The 26480-nt window shown below is 38.1% G+C and overlaps 1 protein-coding gene across 1 annotated transcript in view; it reads right to left on the bottom strand.

The window, feature by feature from the left end:
- The window catches only part of ENPP1 (ectonucleotide pyrophosphatase/phosphodiesterase 1), a 65161-nt gene that overhangs the window by 29647 nt on the left and 9034 nt on the right, over positions 1-26480 (bottom strand). The window contains exons 2-6 of the mRNA XM_004422326.3: positions 7258-7330; positions 4593-4709; positions 3736-3861; positions 2760-2820; positions 223-320 (exon numbers count right to left, since the gene is read on the bottom strand). Of these exons, the coding sequence (XP_004422383.2) occupies positions 223-320; positions 2760-2820; positions 3736-3861; positions 4593-4709; positions 7258-7330 (475 nt within the window). The remainder of the gene's footprint in view (positions 1-222; positions 321-2759; positions 2821-3735; positions 3862-4592; positions 4710-7257; positions 7331-26480) is intronic.

The raw sequence follows: 26480 nt of genomic DNA, 5'->3' as shown, positions 1-26480 counted from the left end.
AATCCTAAGATAACTGCATTATCTTAGCAGTATTTAAAGGGCAGTTTCAGAGTAATTACAATATGAAAGACTAGTTCCATATCATCAGATCCAACTACTTTGCAAGAGAGAAGTTTGGTCAAACAGGGTCTGCCAGTATTTTTCCAAAAAAGGCTGCCTCCCTAGGCTATCTCACTGAAATCAGGACACTCCAACAGTACTTTACACTCTGAAGTTACTCACTCAGTTTGTTAATAACAGGAAGAAGTCCACCCCAGGTGTGTAAATATTCTGCCCTGAAACCATCCAAAGAAAACAGGAGGGTAGGAGGAGTTTCAAACCTGGGTACGGAGAAAGAAAAAAGAGAATGTTTAAAGAAGCAGAAAGAAGACACCATCCAGTGAAGACTCCCTCCTCCCTGCGCACAGGTCTGGGGAGGATTCTCCACGGAGGTCGGTGTGTAACCTAAAGTACACTAAAGGGGCCGGCCCGGTGGCGCAGTGGTTAAGTGCGCGCGCTCTGCTGTGGCGGCCCGGGGTTCACCGGTTCGGATCCCGGGCGCGCGCTGATGCACCGCTTGCTAAGCCATGCTGTGGCGGCGTCCCATATAAAGTAGAGGAGGATGGGAACGGATGTTAGCCCAGGGCCAATCTTCCTCAAGAAAAAAAAAAGGGGAGGATTGGCATCAGATGTTAGCTCAGGGCTGGTCCTCCTCACAAAAAATAAATAAATAAATAAAGTACACTAAAAACCGCAGCAAGCATCCTCATAAAGGATACTTTACAAGCATCTATATTTATATGCGTGCTTTTGTATCTCATTATACACATAAATCTATCATCAAATAGTATTTATTAAGCACTCATAACATTTTGAGCCACCCTACAGAGAACATCATCCATGGTTCCTGCTATTCCAAAAGCTAGACCAGATGCTGCAAAATGTAATGATATTTTCCCAATCTGCAGGAGAATAAATTTAAACAGCGTTTTCTAAATTAGGTTCTTGTTTCAACTAATTTTTTTTCCTAAACAACTACTTCCTGATTATTGTCTCTACTTGAATCTAATAGATGGTACCTCATATCACACAAATTATATACAATATTTAGTTTTTAAGTCTAATATATTTAAAAGATATTAATATTTAATATAGAAGTTTGAGAAGTATTTACTACACTTAAATACATAAACAACAAAGAAATGATCCAAAGCTAGCAATGAACAAGCAACAAGGCTATACACACACACACACAAACAGAGTTAATGTGTGCGGTGTGGAAATCCAGAGGGAGGGAAAAAAACATGTATAATGATGGACCCAGAAAAAGAAAAGAACTATGGACGACTGTTACATGGCTATCCCAAAACAGACACGGTTCAGAAATTTTGCAGCTTCTAATGACATCTGGGAGGTGGCAGCAAAGTTGGATACCCCTGGATAAGCATGAAAAAACTTTCCACTGAATATTTACTTGGTAATTTAAAATTTGAGAGCAAATACTCACCTTATCTTGTCTTTTTCAATTCTACCTCCTCCCCAGCTTACTCTCATAGATAAACACAAATGCAAAAAGAAGAAAATGTGTATATAATTTCCATTAATATTTGTACCATAGCTCTGTTGGGAGACTCTGCAGAACCAGCTGCATATAGTCACAATGGTCCATAATTGTACAAAATTATTTATATTCAAACAACAGAAAACATAAAAACAGCTTACTGGGTCACCAGGTAAATACACTGGTATACTAATTTCCAGTATAATAAAATGTGTTCTAAATTATGATCTTCTTGTAAAGAAAGAAGGAATTATATTTTCCACTAAAAGAGACAACATTACAATTAAAAAAGAATGATCAATGTTTAGAAGGAAAAGAAAGATTCAAAATTCACTAAGTCTAAAATTTCCAATATACCTTCGACTTAAAAGACAGCTGAGGGTAAACGAGAAGCCCCTTTGCAAAAAAGTCTCTTCTGCTGGAATTTATTGGTTTGGGTTTAATTTTTGCTGCTGTTGTTACTGTTATTTTAAACAAAAAAATACTCTCCCATTCAAAAGAAAAAAACTATACATCTTATACAGCAAAAATAAATTATATATAAACAAAACAAGCTAAAATATAGCTTTAAAATTTTTAATAGTTTGGAAAAATCATTATGTTAAAAAGGTAAAAATATATTTCTGAAGATGTATAATTCAACTTATATGAGGCAGTAGATCTCAAGTGGATCAAAGATAAATATACCTAATGCTTTCATAAAATTTCCACCCTTTGAATTCCACACAAACTTTTTTTGATGGCCCAGTATATATAAGATACTGTGCAAAATACTATAAGGACAAAAGGAACAAATATGAATTCTAAAAATTATGTGACACCCTTTCACAGACATGTTGCTTATCCTAAAAATTTATAAATGAATCAAAATACAAAAAATTAAAAGAAGCTGTAAAGCAATTTGCTACAAGTTCAACTCTCAAAACTCCAAATGAAAGTAAAGGTCCTTCCTTCCTAAGAAAGAAGACACAAATACTTCCACCCAACACTCATGAATACTAGAGACTAAATATTCATGACTTCTCTTTTTCCCACCAGCCTCCAGAGTGGCATCATGCCACAAGCATCTCTATACCACCAGTGCAAACATAAGGCCCGACTAAAAACAATGCTTAATGAACCAATGAATAATTATTATTTTTATCTTTTTAATTTGGAAAAAGAAAACAAATGGTACTTCTAAAAAAGAAAAGATCAGCATCTCAGAATATAATCTTACCCTGCTGGACACTGTGGCTCATTAATGCTCTCACACTTTTCTTCTACCCAACTTTTCTCACCTAAAATATTTTCAAGAAACAAAATGAGTTGAAGACACTTGATAGTAACAACAATTGTGATGCTATGAGACATAGTAGGACTGATTCCAAAACCAAAATATGTTAACAGATATACAGATAACATGGGTCCTGATTCTAGGGAAATATGACAAATACAGGGAGTCCTTCTGTTTCAGAATAAGAGTTAGCTGATATCAGGAAGAAAAAAATGAATGTACAATTGCAAGACTAAAACATACTACAGTATTTATGAGAACTTGAAGGCATCGTTTCCATTTTCCAATTGTTAATACTTTCAGCCCAAATTTACAATCCTCCTTCTATCTACCCAACAAAATCTTCTGGTATTAAATCCTTGATGTCTTAGTTGCTCTCACAGAGAGCCAAGTTCTGTCAAGGAATTTCAAGGAACCCTGTAACACCCAGACAAGACACGGAAATAACATCAGTTTACATAACACCCTATAATCTTGGGCAGTAATTTCACATCTGCTCTCCCAAAGCGTGGCAGGCACTGTCCTCAGTTACTACGAGGGAACCGGGACATAGAAGTCAGAAAGACTGCTGAAGTGATCTTTCCACAAATACAGCATTAAATATATAGCTAAGAGCAAAAGAACATGAGAGGGTGGCAGCGGGAGAGTGAAGGACCATGAATAGAACGTGACTGGCCATGTGTAGACGATAATTATTAAGCTGGTTGATGGGTACAAGGTTCACTACATACTCTCTTTACTCACAAATATGTTTGAAATTTTCTTTAATAAAATGTTTTAAAAATATTTTGTCAGCTAATATAGTTGGTCAATCAATATGACTCCTGATATAAAAAATAACACCGATGCAAAAGCCAGCTAAGACCCAGAAGACATCAGGCTGCTGTAGAACCCGTGCGTGCATGCATGGAAACCTGACCTTGACACACAGAGCTGTAGTTGATGCAACAGTCGTCCTTGTCCCTGCAGTCATCCGAACAGGAGCAAAGGCTTCTAGACAACCTCTTCTCACCACACCTGAACTTGCTGCAAGTCCATATACGTTCTACAAACAAGTAGCAACAAAATACATATTACGGTCCAAATTCAACACATCCAAAGACAGCCCAGAACACGATCCATGAGAGACAATGAACTCCTTCATAACTCTTAGTCACTCACAGAATCTGCCACCACAGAGGTCAATCTGAACTAACAGATGAAAAACATGCAGGCAACAATTATTATTATTTCACTAAAAAAACAGAATTTCATCATTTTAAAACAGGGACAAACATAATTATCATCATATAATTCATATGTAGATCTTGGCTTCTTCCACCAGCCATTTTCAGAGTTCTCAAAATTTAATTGAAACCCGGCTCACTCCCATTTAAATATTTTTCCATGTCATATGTGGAGAAGTCCAAATGAAACAGAAAATTTACATATTCCAATAGTTATATTTTAAAGTTTAGGTAGACATCTAAGAACTCTTGTTTTAATAAGCCCATAATGAGAATATTCATGCATTTGAAGCAGCCTTTTTGAAATTAGTTTAAATGCAAATAAGACTATATAGGCTTTCAGCATACCTTAAAAACAGGCATGGCTTTGCTATCCATAAAATGTTTAATGAAGGCACAATATGTTAATATTTTTCTCTAAGGAAATATAAAGGCCAAATTTTTAAAACTCTCATATGAGTTAGGTAAATCACTTACGTAAAAGATACAGAACTCTCCTTTGATCTCTTACTACTGCCCATGACTCCATCTTTTCCCTGCACATCTTTACCTGGTTCTATACATGTCTCCTGGTAATCTAAACAACAGTTTCCAAGGTCAACGCAAGCAGCATCACAGCGACAGTTCCCAAATGTTCTCTCAAAACAGCGACCTTTGCAACTTTTAACTGAAAACATTGAATAGTGAGTTAGATGTTTCTAATCATCATATAACTACAAAGTAAATATCAACTAGACAACTAAGTTAGATTCAAATACTACGTTAAAGACACAGATGGGGTAATAAGTTACCCAAGAATCTTTTCACAAATACACACAGAAAGCGACACAAATAGAAGGTAACCTTAAGTACAGAGTTTGCAATTTTATCTCTTGCCATAGAAAAAACCAGCTTTTTTATTTATGAGAAACCCTGCTGGGTCTGATAAGACCTCAATACTCATGGTATGGTAAGGAAAAGTCAGAATACAAGTTTGTTCTGAATATTTTATACTCTGAAAAGGTTGGGTTAAACAGCCATGGAGTTCTCTAAAATTTCAAAATGTGAGAAAAGATTTTCAAAGTGATTAGCTATGAATATTTCAGAAAGAGAAAGAATATCTGACTTACTCTCAGTTGGTGTAAAAAAGAAGTAATCTGTGCAGACCACATTCTGCAGGACTGCCCATCCCACTATCACCTAAAACACCTGTTTCACCATCAGGTCCAGCCTGGTTCCCTCTGGGAGGCCTTCTCAAACTCCCCAGTCCAGGTCCGTTTTCCTTTTTTTAAGATTTTATAATACCTTGTCCTTCTCTTCAGTCACCATAATTTCATTTATTCCTAGATTATGTGGTTAGTATCCCAGTCTCACCCTAGACTACAAACTTCTTAGGAACAAAAAGCACACCCGGATTTTGCCCAGCATCGTGTATCCCTGGTACCCAGCAAGATGCTTGACTAGCGTTGGTGCTAGTATGTTTTTGTTAAATAGATAAATGACAGATATGGGAAAAAAATACTTTTCATTAAAAAAGACAATTTTATGGGCCTGGGACCGTGGCTTAGCGGTTAAGTGCCCGCACTCCGCTACCAGCGGCCCGGGTTAGGATCCCGGGCGCGCACCAACCCACCGCTTCTCTGGCCATGCTGAGGCCGTGTCCCACATACAGCAACTAGAAGGATGTGCAACTATGACATACAAGTATCTACTGGGACTTTGGGGGAAAAAAAAAGGAGGAGGATTGGCAATAGATGTTAGCTCAGAGCCGGTCTTCCTCAGCAAAAAGAGGAGGATTAGCATGGATGTTAGCTCAGGGCTGATCTTCCTCACAAAAAAAAAAAAGAAAAGACAAGTGTATGTTGTAACTCTACTAGATACCTGGAATAAGATAGGTGTTTATTGGATTACTAAAAAGTCAGGATGGTGAGAAAAAAAATCTACTTGTAAAATAATAGGAGTCCAACAGAAAAAAGGAATAACCCCTAGCTCTTGACTTTAATGGTTTCCTGACCCAATAAGACACTGCCACAAGATTTAATTCTCATGACACTGGGAAATTAGGCAATTTTAAGGACATGAAATGACAATAATTATTTCTAGAGTCAGAAATACTAACTTTCCTGAGCCGGGTGGGGGTGAGGAGCTTTTAGAATAATAGCTATTACTTGAAGCTTATTAATATGCACCCAGTAATTTTTTAAAATACTATGCATACTATGTTAGGTTTAGAGTAAAACTGCTATTTTTAATTCTTCAGTTTTATTTTTGCATGTCCAGCTGAACTCCAGGTGAATTACTCCATGCCTTAAGACCACGTACGGGAACACTAACGTCTGTAGCTTTTAATTCTGTTAACCTTAGATATATTTGCTCTGAATAGATGGCTGACTGAATACATAAAATTACTACATTTCATTCAACAATAAATGATAGCTTAACAATCACTATAATTTTTTTAAATGACTAATATTACAATTCCAGAAGAACTGAACAGGAAAAGAATGTGTTCAATTTTCAAAAGTGAATTCCTTAAGAAGACCATCAATGGTTTTACAAAGGGAAGAAAGACCTACCTCAGAGCCAAAATAATGACAACTACAATGCACTGTGATTCAAGGTTTTATTATTTATAGTAATCTTGTCAGTGCTGGATAGATTTCTGCACTTGACATAAGGAAAAAAATATAGAAAGAAGCTTAAAAATATCTCTATTCCTTCCAAATTGCCAATGTCTGCAATTTTAAGAGCCTTAGGAGCACATAACGATAAGTTTCTGGTTGCCCAGGGATGCTAACTGGTCACCTGGTAACCTCCAGGGCTACTTCAGTGACTAACTCCTTGGGGAGAAAGTGTCCTAGGAGTCCCTGGAGGAAGCCAGGGGGAGGCCTCCAGGGACGCCCCACCAGAACCTGTCGGCCATGGCTGGTTGTTTGTTTCTTTGTTCTTAATTTATTTTTTGTTGTTTTGGGGGTTTTCCCTTTGGTTGGTTGGTGTTTTGGTCATAGCCCCTCTTCGTTGTTTTAGGATGAAACTTTGCAAGTAAATAAAACATTATGTGGCTAAAATAATAAAAGAGCATCAAGAAGGCTCAAAACAGCATCAAATTTGCAATATCTCTGGAGTACCCACAGGATTAGGGCATAGTGCTTATCTCAATCACATTCTGAAGAAGGCTGAATATCAACACACACGTGTGCACGCGCACACACACACACTCACATTGTACTAATTACCTTCTTTGGCACAGCTTGGTTTCAACCCAAATATACAACCAAGGATTGTTGTTAACACACAGACTGACAATACCTGTGGGGAGAAAAAAGAAAATTACATAGCTTCAAAACCCTTTTATTTCTTCAAATGTGTCTAAACTTGCTGGTGCTGCTCCGTTTCCTGATCCGGGTGCTGGTCACACGGATGTGTGCACTTTGTGAACATTCAAACTGCACACTTATGCTTTATGCACTTATCTGTATGTAGTATACTCAAATGTTGGCAAATGAACCTATGCCATCCAAGGCTAATGCTGCCAGAAATTTCCCAGCTGATGTAAATGAATCCAGTCAGAGAACTTGTAATGATTAAGGGTGGGAGAGAGGAAAATCTATTTAGAGATTCAACTTCCTACCTGTTGTTCATAAGAGGCAGTATGAGAACATCAGATGCCTCTCTGAACAGCTTAGCCACCCACACCTAAACAAGATCCTCCCAGGCACTGTGGCAGCTTGCGGGGACAAGCATTGGACAGGGTTGGGCTATTACATCCTGGGCCCAGACGTTTCCACAAACTGGTTGTGCGATTTGGGGCAGGTCACTTAAGCATTCTAGACCTCAGATTCTTCACCTATAAATTAAAGGGTTGGACTACATGCATCTCTCAAAATCTTCCCAGCTCTCACACTTCACCATGTGCTTATTTTCCACTCTTCTGGCCTTTGACATTTTAAAATAAGTGGATACACCATACAACTCCTAGGAACAATGACAGAACTTTCATTTGTGAGTTAGAAGGAAAAAGAGCAGAATAATCCATAAAACAATCTTCTATATTTTTTAGTGGGATGGAGTTTCCTTGATGGCTCTCTGGAGCATCACTTTGCAGGGCACTTCAACAAAATATGCATTGAGTACCAACTATGTGTAAAGACTAGGTTATGCACAGAAGAATAAGTGATATCTCGGGGAGCTTCTATTTGTGGAGGAAAGGTAAAAATAACAGCATGAATGGCTCATATTTGGTAGGCTCTAGGAAGCAGTTGCAGCTCCATAGTTGTTTAAGGAAGAAAAAAGGTTGGGTGGTTGGGGAAAGGGAGATCAGAAACAGCTTCAAAGAGAAAGCCTTTGGGCTGGGCTCTGAAGGGGGAACCGATGGTATGATATTGCCAGGCAGAGCTGGGGGAAGGGAAGAGAGGAAGAGTAAACTTCTAGGAGGGAGGCCAGCATAGGGAAAGGCTCCAAGGAAAGCAGGCATATGGAAGACAGCAGATGAATAATGAGCAGCCTATTTGGCAAGAACAAAGAACATGCAAAGGGCAATGGACGCCGTATGGACAGATAGAGTGGTATTTCCTGAAAGCCAAGATGAAGAGATCAGAGAGACAGGAGGAACCAGTGAATGGGGCAAGGAGATGGTAGATGGAGGCTTTCATGAATTCATTCCCTCCAATAAAACATATTGAGTATTGATCATATGCCAGTCTCTAGGCTGGGTACTGGATACTCAGTAATAACACAGACACGACCTCTGTCCTCAAGGTGCCTACTGTCAAGTAAATGCAAGAACTAAAGAGGAAGCATAGAGAACTAAAGTTTTATTTCTTTGTAATAAACTCATCAAGAATAGTTGGAACAGTGCATTGTCTTCTTCTCAACATATAACTTACAGTACAGAGTGAGAATCTTTTCTATGCCTTGGTAAATTGTCACATTCCTTTCTAAGTTTAGATCAGTTTCCAATGTTTTAACCTTTGCACTTTCAATATTATGAAATATCTCCAAGAGTCCCTTTAATATGAATTTTTTGTGCCAGTGTCACTTCCTCGGGGACATCTTCACCCTTTTCATCCCAACCACGCTCCTCATTATGTCAATAAATTCAGTGTCACTAAGCTCTTCTGGGGCAATCCCAGAGTGTGTTGAACAGCAGCAGCATTAACATTCCCACAGTCAGCTATTTCTTCCACAACCCCATTTACATTTGATTTGAGTTTCACTTTCAGCATTATCACTTTTCTTTACTGCACTTTCATCTTCATCAGCCAACTCCCTCTTTCAGTTATCCAGTTTTATAAAGCGTCATGTAGGTTTACCACTGGGAGACAAAGAAGTAATACAACTACTTGCCTTGCTGTCTGTGTGGAACTGACAAACAGATGCATAGCAACCAATCCCTGACAGCCTTTAAAAAAAGTGACATTGGTCGCTGACCACGATACACATCCATTATTTACATAGGGATCTGTGGACTGAAAAAGCCAGCAGCAAAGATTATACTTCATGCAATTACTCACAGTCAATAAATCTTGGTAACTGAAATTTGAACCATGTTGTTGGGGGACTGGTGTGATTTAACTAACCAGTGGTAGCTGAAACTGTGCATGTCAGAGAGTCATGCAAAGCTAGGACTGCCTGTGCTCTCACAAGTGGGCAATACAGTTATCCAAGGATGTTTATTTCAAAACTGCTTGTATTCATTAAAAAAAAAACAGAAACAATCTAAGTTCATTTTAAGAAACTGGTTTAAAAAGTCAATTTAATCTGTACAATGAAATACTCTCAGGGGGTTAGCCTCACAGATAGGCGTGTCAGAAAAAGGCCGAGAAGAAGATATAAAACACAAAAAAACTGGGGTGTAGCCATAGGAAGTTGGAGGCAGCTGTGGATTGACCTCCTCAATCTTCATGGGCAAGTAAGAAGCACCTGCTGGGAGTGAGGCAGTCAAGGCGGGGCTCTGAAGTAATGGAGGGAGCTGAGGACATCCTCTGTGTGGGATGGCAGCAAATCAGTGGGGACAATGGACACTGAGTCAATAAGGGAAGAGTGAAAAGCTGAGATCATGGGTTGTAATGGACCCAACCTGCCTGGAATTCCAGGAGTGGGAGGGAGGAATGGGATAATGGGATAATAAGATAAAAAGATAAAAGGATAATGTGGCGTGGGGAGAAGGGAAGGAGGGAAAACAGAGCAGAAAAGGGGACAAGAGAGTCGAGGTGTGGCTACCATGGCTGAACAGGGTTAGGGCCACATGGACATGGGTATTTTAATGGAGAACCAGGAGAAGAGAGGGGGTCAGAGAGTCAGGGAGTGGGAACGAGGGAGGGAGGGAAGGAGGAAGAAGAACAGAAGAGCCCTGAAAAGAATTTCAGAGTCTGACTTCTCAGAAGTGGGACAGTTTGGAATAGAGATGAAACCAAACGTAGAAACCTGAAACTGGCATAAGGTTCTTGCTGGAATAAGAAGACCCAAAAGTTCTAGTACTTTCACTAGCAATCAGAGTTAACCATTTACCAATGAATGAAAATCACAATAAGAGAACTTTATTTATAGTTTTAAATTTATTGACTTAAAATACAGATTCCCTCACTGCTGTGAGAAATTCAGCCATGAAGATGTATTACCAATATCTTTACTATTCTTCCTAAATATAAAACAGAACTTATGAACAGTTCTGTTACAAATAAGTCTCATCTTGAGGAAGACTATGGATAGATTTGGTGGTAAGCAAGCATTTAAATCGTTAAGCATGAGTTTAAAACACACATGGTATATGCAGGGTTTTACCCTCTTGTTAAGCTGCAGAAGACACATGCTGACTTTTTTAATCACCTCTTCATTGCTAAAAGATGTCACCTTTTATATGATAACGTATAGCATGGAACTGAAACAAAAGTGTGACAATAAAAACAATCATTTCTCATCTATAGTCACATTCATAAAAGATGAAATTCAGATTACCTACTATCTTGTTACACAACACCCAGTCAAAATAGTTTTTAGCAGGAAATTCCTCTTCAACAATTTTCAGTGCTGTGAAATCTAACCCAATTTGAATTTTCTTCTGAAAGTAGTTTAATCCAGCAACATCAAAATCCACCACCCATTTTTACCTCTATAACAACTTAGGTGGTTTTCATATTTTGATATTTTCTTAGAAACTACAGATAAAACATTTTATCCTAGAAAACATGGAGCTAGGAGACATACTAGTACCAGTAAAGTTGTTGGAATGCTTGCTTCTATGTTAGAAGAATATTTATTTGGAGTTTCTTGCTTGGTTAGTTAGAATCTCTAAATTATTAGGTCTTCTTGGACATTTAGTGAATCAAAAGAAATAGATATAAAAAAGAAATCATGCAATTTTTTTCTCACCTATTTCCTCAAATATAGTGGCCTTAATATAATGCATATTATTCTTTCTTTATCAAGCATTCACTCAAATATGAGTGTCTACTATGCACAGTCCCTTTGCTAAAGGCCACAGACTCAAATGAGAGCAACTCCTACCCAGACAGAGGAGGGGTAGGGGGTGGTAGTTCAAGCAAATGATTACAATGGAACTGGACGAGAGCTACAGCAGAAATATGTAAAAAATGTTAACATGCTGATAGTACAATAGAGAGAAGAAAAGGAGAGAATGGTTACAAAAGGCTTCACAAAGAGAGATTTAGAGAAAAAGAGATTTCCCCCTCCATCAATAAGCAAATGTCTGAGTGTCTGCACCATGCCCTGTATTTAGATCTGTGGGGAAATACAAAAATAAAACATAAAAAGAATTGTGGTAAAACTGCTAACCTCAGAGTTCATAATCTAATCAGGGTGACAAGTCTAGAATTTGTTGATGATAAAGACCTGAAATAGAGAGAAGCAACCTAACAATTCAACTATGTAGTAGTGACAGTATTTGCAATGGTGCTTTGTGCAAATCCAGGGAAGTACAGACGATAACCCCAGCCTGGGAAAGATGGAATGACAATGACAACAGTAACAGCCATCCCTTCTGTGGTCATCACTATGTGCTGGGCACTTTTCTAAGAGTTTTATATCAAATCATTTAATCCTCCCAATAACATTATGAGACAGATTATTGAGATTAACCCAGTTGAAGGAAACTGAGCTGCAGAGAGGTTAGTAACTCCCAAGGATCACAGAGTTGATAAGTGGCCAGGGCAAGATGTGAACTTAGGAGTCAGGCTGTCAAGGGAGCAGGGCAGTAGGGGGCATGGGAGTCGCTGAAAGGGGGCTGCAGACTTAGGGGCAGTCAGTGGGCAGCTGTTGAGGCATTTAAATATGGAAGTGACGTGACTGGATTTCTAGAAAGATCCTTCGGCAGCACTGTGGAAGGCTGTGGTGTGAGTCCAAGTGTGAAATGAGGGCTTGGACTTGCCTGCGTCTCTCCTCTCAGGAGATGCTCTGTCCTCCTCTAGGTCCTTCCTCATCCCCCAGTCACTGCAGCCCTGACCACACTCCAGGAGATTTGTTTGTCTGTCTGTCTCTGAGCAGACTGTGAGGTCCAGGAAGGAGTAATTTACCATTTCTGTATTTTCCGTGTCTAGCAGGGTGCCCAGCACATAGCAGACATTCAACAAACAACTGTTGAGCTGAAAATCAGTAAACTGTGATTTAATTAAACATAACTTGGGGGAAACCCATAAACCTCGCCCTTTTCTTCATCTGAGTTGACGTCAAAGTGCCTTTGTGTCTGCTTTATATAAAGGATGCCTGTAATAAATACACAAGATAAACTTTTTTTTTTTAGGAAATGGTAGATTGCTGGATTTGGTAGTCAAATATGACAGATGGAACAGAAAGGCCCATCCGATGTGAAGACGAATTAGCTGACCGCACTGCCCATCAGTCCTCTGACCTTGACCAAAGCTGTGTGCTTTCTGAAAACAGCTCTGTGACAACTCAGGCCTGCACACTGCTGTGAGTCTTCAAGGATTTCCTTTCTCGGAGGATGAGGATTAGATCCTAATGCACTAAGCCCAGTGCTAAGAAACTTCTACATAAGATTCAGAGAGAGACTCAAAGACAGTGTCACGTTCTTGAGGAACTGTTATGCATTACAAAGTTCAAAGTAGAAGTTACAACAACTGCTTGTGTGGATTTAGGAACTTTTTACAGGAAAGGTTCTAACTCTTGCTTGGTTCTTATATGCTCAGTATTGTTTTAGTTACATTTGACTCAACAGAAGATTCTCCCAAAGGGCAGTAAAATTTTATGTGAAGCAATTTACCTAAGTGATCAAATGAAAATTGGGAAAGGAGACACTAAGCACTAAACAAGCACATCACTTAGGGGCAAACCTCTCAGTGAAACAGTGAAACTCTGAAGAAGCTGACATCTGCCTGGTAGAAAAAGTTTCAGGTTCAAAATGACTAGGGTTTGAATCCAACCTCTGTTAACATCTTTTTTCAGCGTTCAACAAATATTTCTGGAGAGGCTACTACATGTTGAGACTGATCTAGTGCTGGGTATACACCAGTGGACAAGACAATTTCAGTGCTCTCAAAGAACTTACATTATAGAGACTTCTAGGCAACCAACAACCATGTGACACAGCAATGTTTCACACCCTCATTAAACCTCATTTTTTTAAATCTATAAAGTGGTGATGATACCCACCTCACAAAGGTGGCACAAGCCTTGGGCATAACGTACAGAAAGTGCCCACATTGGTGCCTGGGGCACAGAGGTGCTCCATATATGACAGTTCCTCCTAGGATCTTTAACACACTGAGAGGACAAGCCCACTAGAGATTCTTCCACAAGACAATATAACCTTATCAATGTTTAATCAAATTACAGGGCATTCTTTTTTATTTGCTCTTAAAAGAAAGGCCATAAACTAGTATAGTAACATTTTCCTCTCTCTTTTTTTTTTTGGTTTGGATTCTGCCGTAATCTGTTTTCAGCAGTCGTTGAAGACCATGCAGCGGTAAAGAAAATCCGTCCAAAAGATGTAATAGAGAGAGAAGAAAGGCAAAATATTATTTTGCAGGGAATGGTGTTACTGGTAATTTTAGTTCTATCTACATAGCAGATCTCTAATCCAGGCTGCTGAAAAAGCGATCCGTGTAAACACCAATTTGCGTATTAGAGAGGACTACAGATTCATGCCTGCACAGTTAACAAAGGACAGCCTTAGACTGATCCAAGCATGCGGGTATAAGAAGCTCTAGAAAAATTCTAAAACAAACACCTTAACATATCCATATTCTTTGGCTCAAAAATTACACTTCTTGCAGTTTATTCTAAGTAAAAAATTATGTACAAATATTTAGATACAAATATATGCATGCAGTGCTATTTATAAGAAAAAACAGATATATACACAATGTCCAACAATAGGAAAATGGCTAAAGAAAATATGGAATATTTATATAATTGAATATTATACCACCATTAACAGTGATGACTTAGAAGAATATTTTAATGACATGAAGAAAGACTCATTGCTGAGTATGAATTTCAAATTATAAAACAGAATGGGAAATATGGTCCTAATTTTATGTTATACATGACGTATTTTATAAATAGTTTTATCTCTAGCTGATGGGCTTACAAGTGATTTTTGTTATCTTCTTGGTAATTAGGTTTATTTTCCATAGTTTCCACAGTGAATTCATACTTTTGGAATCAGTATACAGAACTAAGGGGACTAGTACGGATATTAGTGACCCAGAGGAAAGTGTTCCTCCTTCTGGCATTTCAGGGATTTTCAGCATAATAGGAAGCTCCTCTCTGCACACTTACTGGAAACAAACTCCAGGCTACAAAAGGTCTAAGATCAACGCCAAGGAAAATAAAGGGAAAGGAAGAGAAAAAAATGTTAAAAACACATCTAGCTAGTATTCTCAATGGGATTCAAGAAGATATATACCAATCTTTAAACCAAAAGGTCCTAATATCAACTATCTAGAATAATCAATCAAAGAAGACTCATACTTATTCACATCATTGTAAAATTCCAGAACGCCAAGGATAAAAAGATCTTAAACTAAAAGGCTATGCCAATTTCATAAAATAAGCAATAAAGATGCCTAAGATCAGAATCAGTTTTTCCTTGGAGGTTTAGTAGAACTCACTGGTGAAGCTCTCTGGGCCTAGAAGGATCTGTGTAAGAAGTTTATTGATGTCTGGTTCAGTCTCTTCATGGGTTATAGAATTATTTAGATTTTCTAATTTTTCTTGAGTCAGTTTTGATAAGTTGTATATTTTCTTGGAGTTTTTCATTTCACCTACATTTTCAAATATACTGGTATAAAGTGATTTATAATAGCCCCTTGTTATTTTTTCAGTGTCTGTAACATCAGTATTTGTGTTCCTTTTTTCATTCCTGATATTATTTGTGTCTTCTTTCTCTTTTTGCTTAATCAGGCTCACCAGCAGTAATCTCACCTTTTTTTTTTGAGGAAGATCAGCCCAGAGCTAACATCCATGCCAATCCTCCTCTTTTGTTGCTGAGGAAGACTGGCCCTGAGCTAACATCTATTGCCAATCCTCCTCCTTTTTTTTTTCCCTTTTTCTCCCCAAAGCCCCAGTAGATAGTTGCATGTCATAGTTGCACATCCTTCTAGTTGCTGTATGTGGGACACCACCTCAGCATGGTCGGACAAGTGATGCATCGGTGCACACCCGGGATCCGAACCCCGGGCCGCCAGCAGCGGAGCGTGCGCACTTAACCGCTAAGCCACGGGGCCGGCCCCAGTAATCTCACCTTTTTAAAGAATCTACTTTTTGTTTTGTCAATCTTTTCTTTAATATGTTTATTTTTTATTTTACTGATTTCTGGCCTTTATTTTTTCTTTCCTTCCATAACCAAGGTATAATTTTCTGGGGTTTTTTTACTAAGTTATTAATATGGATGCTGAGATTATAGCTTTTTAGACTTTCTTCTCTTTTAATATTACTTTTATTTTAACTTTTAAACTCCTTAAAATATTATTGTTTTATTATCAGTTCATTTATATTTACCCAATTATTTACAATTTTATGCATTTTAATGCATTTTTCCTTCACACCTTTCATCTGGAATCATCTGGAATCAGTTTCCTTCTGCATAAAGTATATTTTCTAGAATTTTCTGGATGGCAGATTCTCTCAGTTTTTGTCAGTCTATACATGTCTTTCTTTGGTTCTCATTCTTAAAAGATATTTCTCTGGGTATACAATTCCAGTCTGGCAATTATTTTCTTTTGTCACAGTGAAGATATCTTACACTATCTTATGTTTTTAATCATTAATCATTAATTCAGCAGTCAGTCTGTCACACTTTCGAAGAAAATCTGTCTTTTTTCTCCAATACTTTTAATTAAAATTTTTTATTTTTACCTTTGTATTCCACAGTGTTATTCCGTTGTTTGTTAATATTTATTTCTTTTATTTATTCAGCTTAAGATTTGATGACCTACTTGAATCTGAGGATTGGTATCTTTCATCAGTTCTAGAAAATTGTCATCTCTTCAAATAGAGTCCAAAATAAAAGGAAAAATGGATAATATTAACAGAAAACAGTAAACTATAATAAGTAACCTAAAAAGTTTTTTTATTTTTCCTTTGTGAGGAAGATTAGCCCTGAGCTAACATCTGTTGCCAATCCTCCTCTTTTTGCTGAGGAAGATTGGCCCTGGGCTAACATCCATGCCCATCTTCCTCTACTTGGTATATGGGATGCCACCACAGCATGGCTTGATAAGCGGTACATAGGTCCGCCCCTAGGATTCAAACCTGCAAACCCCAGGCCACCAAAGCAGAGTGCCCAAACTTAATGCCATCAGGCCAGCCCTAGAAAGTTTTTTAAAGAACTAAATAAAATTTTCTAGAAGTGAAAAATAGAGTGAACAAAATTAATTCAGTGATAAGGCTTCACATCAGAAGAGACACAGTAAAAGACAGAATTAGTGAGCTGGAAGATAGCTTAGAAGACATTATCTAGCATGTATCACAGAAAGAAAGATCACAAGAAATTATCCTTCTTCCAATTCACTATTATTTTTTCCATATTTTTTTTCAAACATAGTCAAGAGTTTCATAATCTGTGTCTGATAACGCCACCATCTGAAGTCTTTGTGTGTCTGCTTCTGCTGTGTGATATTTCTGCTGGTTTTTGCTCAGGGTACCATTTTCCTTTGTGTGCCTGGTTGTTTTGAACTGTATTCTGTTCATTGATGCTAAAAATTTTTAGCAGTCTTTGAAGCCTAGGATGAGAGTATTTTCCTCCAGAAAGGATTTATATTTGCTTCTGCCAAAAACATTGGGGAAACTTCAAGTTTGAGACCACTTTCACAACTAGAGGTAAAGTGAGATCAACTTGCATATATCTTTACATATGGGAATACACCACAAATTACGCAATAGCTATGTCCTTCACATACTGTTCTAACTTTGTACAATATAATACAAATATAATACAAAACATTTGTAACATAATATACAGCATATAAGGTATACAAGCATGCACAATTTTTACATAGAGTGAAATTATGACACTGAAACTTTATCTCCATTTCTAATTTATGATAGCTTCCAAAAATATATCTTTTATATCTGTCTCTCTGACCCATGCTCAACTCCATCAAATTCAATTTAAGAAATATTAATGTCTGCCTGTACCGTGCCAGGGAACATCTAATATGACAACTGTCTTCAGCAGAATGTACTTTATCCTCACAAGTATGTCAGCTTTGGCAATTATGGGAATAGTGATATTGTTTATTATCTCATTAACAGGTCTCAATGAAGAGTCACAGAAATCATTATAGCACTATCCATCAACTTACAACTAGTAGAGGGTGAAGACTACAATGACAGAAGGGGAGGTGCTAAAATAAAAGAGTAATGTAAGAGTCACTTTATGAAGTTTTAAGCAATAACTAGCAATTTATTAAGCTACACACACACACACACACACATATAGAATGACAACAAAACCACCAAATTATCTAGTGTTTGGCAGACAAGGCCATTTATTACCAAACCACTGCTTGAAATACAAGAAGTATTTGCCATTTTAAAAAATGGCAAAGGACCAATCAGAAGGCTAATGACAAAATAACAAAGGGGACACTACGGTGGGTCCTTTGGTTCCACGCAGACCCAGACGTGTGAGGCAGAACTTGTTACCACCTGCTCCGACCCAGCTGCTCAAGTGTGTCTAAGACCTCTCTGTTACAAGCAAGCGAAAATCATAAGCCACAGCACTTTCCCTCAGAGAGGCTCCTACTTCTGTGGACAAAAAGAATCTCTGCTCTGTGGATAGCAGCACAGCACTTTCCACAAACATAAAAAGGAAAATACTGGCTTTAAAACGAGAGAGGTTAACACAGGAGTCCACAAAAACAAGCTTCAAAGACACATCACAGAAATTTTTCTTGACTTTCCAAGAATCCACCATCAACACATTCTTTTACAATAATGATTAACAGAATTGCTGGATGTATACCATCATTTCAAACAGTACTTGCTTCTAATTTATCTCAGAAATAGTGCCATGAATTAGGTGCATTTTTTAAAAGGGTAAATACTTCTCATTTTTAGTAAGTGGGGAAAATCAGCAGCAGGCTGAGTTTAACAGACTTTACCAAAGTGGATTCTAGTTGTGAGTAAAGAGAACTATATTCATGTTGAAAAACCACATACTTTATTGGGGGATCTTTATGTTCTTCTTTTTCTCATATCTTTATTTAAAAGAACAGAAGAGAAAGTCAGAAGGAGATAGAGCAGATTTGTAAGGCACAAAATAGAAATCCTTAAATCATTACTACTTTAAATACTGGCTCTCTGAAATGTTCCCAAGTGTCACTCAGGGGCTCTGGGCTTTAATCCTTTCCTAAGTGAGAAAGAAAGATAATAGCAGATAGATATTTTTTAATATTCAGCTATGACACTACGTACATGAAACAATGGAGAAGACAAGACCCCCAATCTAATATAAATCTGTTAGGAGTTGCCGATGATAGAAAGCGCAGTTCAAAACAGTTATTTGAATAAGCACAGTACATATTTGGTTGAATCAGTCTCTTGGGCAGATAAAACTATGAGATTCTTCTCTAAACTAGAATTAATAGTCCAGAAAAGGCTTTTTGGCACCTTTGATATTTAAGCAAACAGTCATTTCATCATTTCCCTAATTTTCAATGACTTATCCTGGTAAATAAGCATTTGAAGAAAAGTCTCAAAGAAAGAGCATATCAGTTGCTCATGGGAGCTGGTAATGATAACTGAAAATAATTTTTTTTGGAGGACAGGTTAAAATGAAATACCAAATTGAAAGGCTGGCTTAAGAAAACAGAAACAATGTCACTGCTTTACCATAAACTGTAAGGAAATTATCAAAATTCTAGCTATCTTCAAGTAAAAATATAAGTATGGCAAAATTGTGGCCCTAACCACAAAGCGACCAATAACTCTCATGCCTTTATGTCCAGATTAAGATGTGAGTTGCATTTGGAGCTTTGTGATATTGAGAAAGCTATGTCATCCATAGTCCCTTCATTGGGCTGGACTGAATATTTTCTGTGGTCCCTAATAAATCTAAAATTGATCCTACCTTTATTTAGATCACTTCTGACCTCACATCCTGTACCCTCCTCTCTTAAGGAACATTGCCCCAAATACGTACATGTATTAAAATTCTTGGTTGTACACAGGCCAATGGAATAAACTATTAGGCCTGTCATGAGAAGTACCTGAAACACCAGCCCTGGAACCTTCCTTGCCCAGGCAAAGCAGAAAGGGGGTCGGGAACTTACCTGAGCCACATTCTTCATATGAGAAGTTTTTCCTGGGACCCTGCAAGGCCTCCAGAGAACTGATTTATCTAGGGCAGCGAGTCTCCTCTTCTATAATGTTCATTTATTTTTATCCAGTTTTATTGAGAAACAATTGATGTACATCACTGTATAAGTTTAGGATATACAGCATGATGATTTGATTTACATATATTGTGAAATGATGACCACAATAGGTTCAGCTAACATCCCTCATCTCATACAGACACAATAAAAGGAAAAACATGGTCACTTATTTTTGTTTCCAAAAGTACCAAGCATTTTCAAAGGAAAGAATATCCAGTACTTATAACTCCTGCCTGAGTGAGCCAATCACTCCTCCAGGTGTCACCAATGGCTCTCACGGACCACTTCTCTCCGAGGTTAAAGGTTAAAGGACACAACTTCCATCTGGTAGTATAAAGTAATGCTTGCAGGAGAGACTCAGCTTTGAGGGCAACCCTCACTTCATGACATGTACCCCTCACTGAATCCCGAGACCAAGCACCCAATCAACAAGATCAGTAACAGAAGACACCTCAAGACAAAGCAGGATCACTCTTAAGACTGGGGTCCCTCCTCAGACGCAGCCTCCTGCCACTAGAGCGTCCGTTACATCCACAGATGGATAACGTCCACAGTGATCACAGCATTATTAAATATCAACACTGGTCTTGGTCTGATGGCTACCTTAACTGTCTTCAACAGGACTGTTAGTAGGCAAAATACATTTTTATGGTCTTTCTATATATAATATTCTGATTTACTTTAGCTTCTTAAGAAAAGCAATCTATTGATAAAAGAGATCTTGAGGAAAGTGTCTAGTAAATTGGATTTCTATCTCTTGCCTTAGAACAAATAAAATAACAGATGGAGTAAATATTTAAAGGTTTAACATGAAATCACTACAAGAAAATACGGATGGACAAATATTTTTATAATTTTAGAGTGGTAAACATCTTTACAAGCCTGACACAAAATCCAGAAATTATAATGGAAAAGTTGATACATTTGAATCCATAAAAATTAAGAATTTCTGTAAAACCAAAAAAAGAACATCTACGAAATGAAAACTTGGAATGGGAGGGAACTAGGATAAAACATTTTCAACATATGACAAAAGGTTAATGTCCATGATAGATAATGAGCATATAAAATCAAGTAGAAAAAGATAACCCAAAGTTTAAAATACCAAAAGTAATAAACTAGCTATTTAAAGAAATAAAACAGCTAATAAAAATATAAGACATTCACCTTCATTAAAAATCAAAGAACCATAAGTCAGAGAGTCCCTTTTTTACCCAACAAAATTGACAAATGTTAAAAAGACTGATAATTACAAGTGTTGGCAAAGATGTAAGGAGTGACAGGTGCTTCCACACTGTGTTCAAACATAAATTTCTTTCTAAAAGGTAATTTAGATGAATCTATCTAAATTTAAAATGTACGTATCCTGCACTCCTGCGATTCTGAATCTATTAATTTATCTGATAGAAACTTTCACATAAGCGCATAAAAATATCCATACAGAGATATGTATTTATTGTAGCATTATTTGTAATGGCAAAAACATGCAAATAACCTAAATTTCTGTTAATAAACAATTGACTAAATATAATACATTATGGTAAACCCAAACAATATAAAATCCTATCCAATTACTTTAAAATTATGTACATCCATCCCTGGAATACTTACTATTAAAGCCTTCAGCCCCCAAGTAAGAAGTAGTCTACTCTGAGGCAATACTGTGAGTAAGCCCAAACCATCCCATTCATCGAGAGCATGTGGGGAGGTCTTGAACCTCCCCGAAGTGGGAGAGAGATGCTGGCTAGCATCTAGATGCTCCATTCCCTGCTGCTGCCACTCCAGCCTCCATCTGACTGCAACAGCATGACAGACCCTGAATCACACCCGCCCAGCCACACCCTTCTTGAATTCCTGACCCATCAAAACCCGTGAGAGGTTTTTGAGTCTATGGAGCTGATGACCAGATGCTGAACAGAGATGAATTTATCAAGTTGGTAGTACTAACAAATACGGCTCCCTGACCACAAGAGAGAACATTCTCGCTTTTCTCTCTTTCCCAGATTTTATGCCAAAATCATTCCCAAGGTGAAATGATCAATGAAGGAATCTAAGAGTTGACTCTGCTGAGAGTACACAACTGGACAGCTGCATTCAGAGGTAACGACCTAGGTCTTCTCTTCATTACTTTACGGGAGGAAGGGAAATGCCTGAAAACGACTCCACACAGTGATATGGAGATGTGAGTGTGTGACGCGTACTTTGCTCCCTTTGGTAAATGCACAGAGTTTAGGCACAAATGTTTATATAAGTCCACTTCCAATTTTCAGGTGGAGAAGCAGACTTTTGGTCATATTTACTAGTTTTAGATTATCAAGAATATTAGTAAACTTTCAGGAAAAAAATAGGAAAAGAAGAGCCTGAAACATCTTGTAGTATCAGAAAATTAGGAAGTGCTAAACACACACACACACAATGATGGGAGTATGTGAAAGGGATACAGGAGCCAACTCCCAATGGCTAAAGCTGGAACAATTTGAGCAAAAAGATAAATAATATATTATTGGGTTATAATCCAAAGTATAAAATAAATATCAATGAGTTCACACTGATATAAATAAATGATTGAATAAATAAATAAGTGGGGAAGAATAAACCAATCTCCAGTACAGAAGAATTCCAAATAATTTATGTAGATACTCCCCTGTCAAGGTGGAACATAACTCTCTACTCTTTAAGTGTGGGCTGGGCATAGTGACTTCCTTCCCAAGAGTACAGTATGGAAAGGCACAAAAAGGAGTATCTTTGCAGTGAGAAAAACCTGATAAACTCTACCTCAGCCAGGCAATTAAAGTTAACATCATCAATGATTAAGTCATATTAACGGCACAGACTCTCGATATGAAGCGTTGAGACGGCACTTCACCTCTTCGGGCTGCCTCCCAAAAGCACACGATCCCAGTCTAATCATGAGAAAAAACATCAGACAACTCCCAATTGTGGGACATTCCACAAAATCCACGATCAGGACTCCTCAGAACTGTCAAGGTCATCAAAAACAAGGAAAGTCTGAGAAACTTAGCAAAGTTGGCAGGTCAGAGAGGAAACAAAGGGGAAGAAAGAACATCGTGCTCAGTTATGCTTACGGGATTTCTTTCTGTATGCTTTTTTTTTTTCCTGAAATAAGTTTTGGAACATAATGACTATAGCACCTTGTATTTATTCTTGAAGAACAGGCTCAGTGGAAACAGACAAGAAAAAGTCAACTATTCAGGGGATTTTTGGTAATTCTTCCTGAGAAGAGGAAATGGGATAACAGGGAGATAACAAATGACATTTACTTCCTGCAAAGACCCAGGGGTTACTCCCTCACAGTTACAGTGGTAACTCAAAAACTGGGGATGGATACATGGTGTATAATTTAGGAGGCAACATCATTTCATAAATGTGTCACCTTTTAATGTGTATATTTAGCCTTAAGTCCACTTAATTACAATCACTCATTTGGATAAGGAATCTTAAAATTATCTTTGTAAGAACATTCACAACTTAATCCTTTCAAGCAATTTATTTTGTTCTAACAAATGTTTCTTGAACAAAGAACATTTGTTCTACGTACATTTTCATTATGACTTGCCGGAAGAACTATAAAAGTAGAAAAACCCTACATTTATCACAACCTTTGAGCACTACGTCACAGAAGTTTTTAAGACGATAATTTGTTCCATGCGTCTGTGCTGCCCAGTAGGACAGCAACCAGCACATCACTGCCGAGCACTTGAAAAGTAGCTAGTGTGATTGAGGAATTCAATTCCTTTTTAGTTTGTTTAACTTTAACTAACGTAAACTTTAATTTAGATAGCCACATGTGGAACTTAAACTCTAGCAGAAAAGAGGAAGTAGCTATGAAATGGCCAAGTGAAAACACAGGACTATGCTTTCTACACTCACCACGCTCTCTTTAACTTGTTTCCACCACTAGAGCTAAAATGACTTTTCCAAAAGGTAAATCAGATTTTGTCACAAAGAACAAAAGTAGAAATAAAAACAAACAAACAGAAAAAGACTTCAGTGATTTCCAACTACAATTAAAACAAAAACCAAAATCTCTAAGATGGTCTGCAAGGCCCCGCCTGGACCTGGCCCCTGGCCACCTTTCCAGCCCCGTCACCATCGCTCACCTGTCTGTACACCAGCCAGCCTGGCCTTCCCCCACTCTGGGATAGGCCATGTCCCTGCTATCTCAGGGCCTTTGCACGAGCCACTGCCTCCCCTTAGAATCCTCTTCTGCTCGCCTATTACTTCCCTGGGGACGCCTGCTCAGATCTCTGTGACTGAACCAATTCCCCCTCACTGCTCTCTCTCAGCCCTGTGGACAGTTTCTAGGCAGCACTTACCACAGCTGCAACATGAGACAATCTTGTAGGATTCTTGGGTAAATATCTGGTCCTGTGGGAATGGACCATGAGAACGGGGAGTAAGTCTCTCCTTGTCACCAGTTAGTCCCCAGTCTCTTGCACAGGACTGCTCACACAGCAGGAACTATAAATATTTGTGGAATAAGTTACTAACCATAACAATAACAATAACCCCTAATCTAGCATCAACTATCTCTCAGGCATTTTTATAATTAGTTTATAAATATTAATTCATTTAACCCTTAAATACTCATGAGGTAGCTACTATTATTATCACCATTTTACAGGTGAGGAAACTAAGGCACAGAGAAGTTAAGGGACTTGCCTAAGGACACACAGCAGTTACCGGCAGACACAGGATTCAACTCCAGCAGTCTGGCCCTTAACCACCAAGCCTATGGCCTCTATATGATTAAGCGGCAATAGAGTGGTTCAGGGACAGGGAGATGCGCCCAAAGAGCAGCTAAGGAATGTTTTGTGTGCAGAAGTCGACTGAAAAATGCCCGAGCCTTCAAAATCTTAAATCCAAGTTCTGCATATAACATACGCATGCCCTATAGGTCATATGGGACACCGAGTCCCACTGACGTGTGGGTCCCAGACCAGACTCAGTCACCACCCGACAGGTTTGCTCCCTCCTACCTCACACCATTGTGCCAATTAAAGGAGATAAAGTGTTTAACATGGGCTCCGACAAGAGTCAACTCACTAGAGGCACGTATCAACAACACTCACATCCACTGACGACGTGCAGGGGCCCACTCTGAGTGCTTGACAAATGGTGGCTAACAAACGGCCCCACATCTACGTCCCAGGCCTTCAGGCTGCTAGGAATGGATGGAACTGTTCACGCCAAGCCCTCGAGTGGTAACTGTTACTCGAGTGACGAAAAATAAGTCTGAAAAAAAGACTGAGTTTAGGAGCACACGTTGTCCCATGTATGTTGTGGCAGTCTCTGGGAAATTCTGAGTGGAAACGTAAGGAAGGAAAGTCATTACTTTAGGAAAACTAATAAGCGAATCATAAAAAAGAGACACGAGAGATGCAGGTGAGGAATGAATAACACAGAAAACGTCTACTAAAAAAATAAAAATAAATTCTTAGGGACTGATTATGCCTGAGTTACGAGTAGAGATGGTTTCAAAGATTACCCCATCAACTAAGGTTAGTAAAATAAGTCTCAAAATCTTATTCGTGAAAGGTGCATTAAAAAGCTGTCCAGCAATGGTAAAACCTCACAATGGAATATAAGTGAAAAAAGAAAAGGGAAGAGTACACACAGTATGATCGCACTTTTGTTAAAAAAGTGATTCATACACATAGAAGAGTTGAGTGAAAAAAACAAAATTTAAATAGCAGATAAGGAGAAGAATGCAATCTTTATTTTCTTTACAGTTTTTTGCATTTTCTGAACTTCCTGCAATAGGCAGTATTTTTATAACAAGAGGAAAATATTATAAGCTCTCTATACACAGATTTTAGATCCAGGAGAAAGTCACCTAATTCAAACCCTTCGTATTATGGTTAAAGAGACACTCAGAGAAGCAAAGCAACCATTCACAGGTCACATAGCAAATAACTCTTGTGATTCCAACTGCAGGACTTTTTACATGACCCCTGTCTCTCAAGATCTTTGCCGGAATCATCCCAGAAAAATCAATGTCCTCTTTTTCTTTGAAAGTTTCCAAGAGATGACAAATGTATAAAGTCTTTCATACGTCAACATTCTTCACATCTACTTCCTTTGAGCTAATTAGTAAGGTATTTAAATAGTGTACAAGTAGAAGTTGTTTTGTACTTATTTCTCTGGTTAATCCAAAAAGAGACAAGATTGACACAGCCTATTCATAATGCTCCTAAACCACACCCTTCCTACCTGAATATACGTCATTCACCTGTTTCCTAGACTCCAGAAGATCCTAATCTAAATGCTGCTGGGTGGCACTTTATAGGAAGCCAGTGTGTTTGGCGGACGAAGTATTATGGAATAAACCCTGTGCCAAGGACATTTAACCTGATTCAACGCCACCTGAAAATGCCCTGGGGTAAGATTCCTTTGTTTTAGTTTTATGTTAAGTAGATTGTAGATTGCTGAGAAGGTACTGCAGTGGAAACTTGGAACTAAAGAGTTCTATTGACGGTATGATGCAAAGTGAAATCTACTTGATACTCTGATGAATGGCTGGTTGAACTGCAAAGAACATCGCAATGTTATGGGATCACAGCAAAGGCGGAAGACTG

The sequence above is a fragment of the Ceratotherium simum genome, chromosome 19 (assembly GCF_057802395.1).
Source record: "Ceratotherium simum simum isolate JZ-2026a chromosome 19, ASM5780239v1, whole genome shotgun sequence".
Classification (NCBI taxonomy): Eukaryota; Metazoa; Chordata; class Mammalia; order Perissodactyla; family Rhinocerotidae; genus Ceratotherium; species Ceratotherium simum.
The sequence above is the reverse complement of the archived record's forward strand: the minus strand, read 5'-3'. Positions and strand labels throughout refer to the sequence as shown.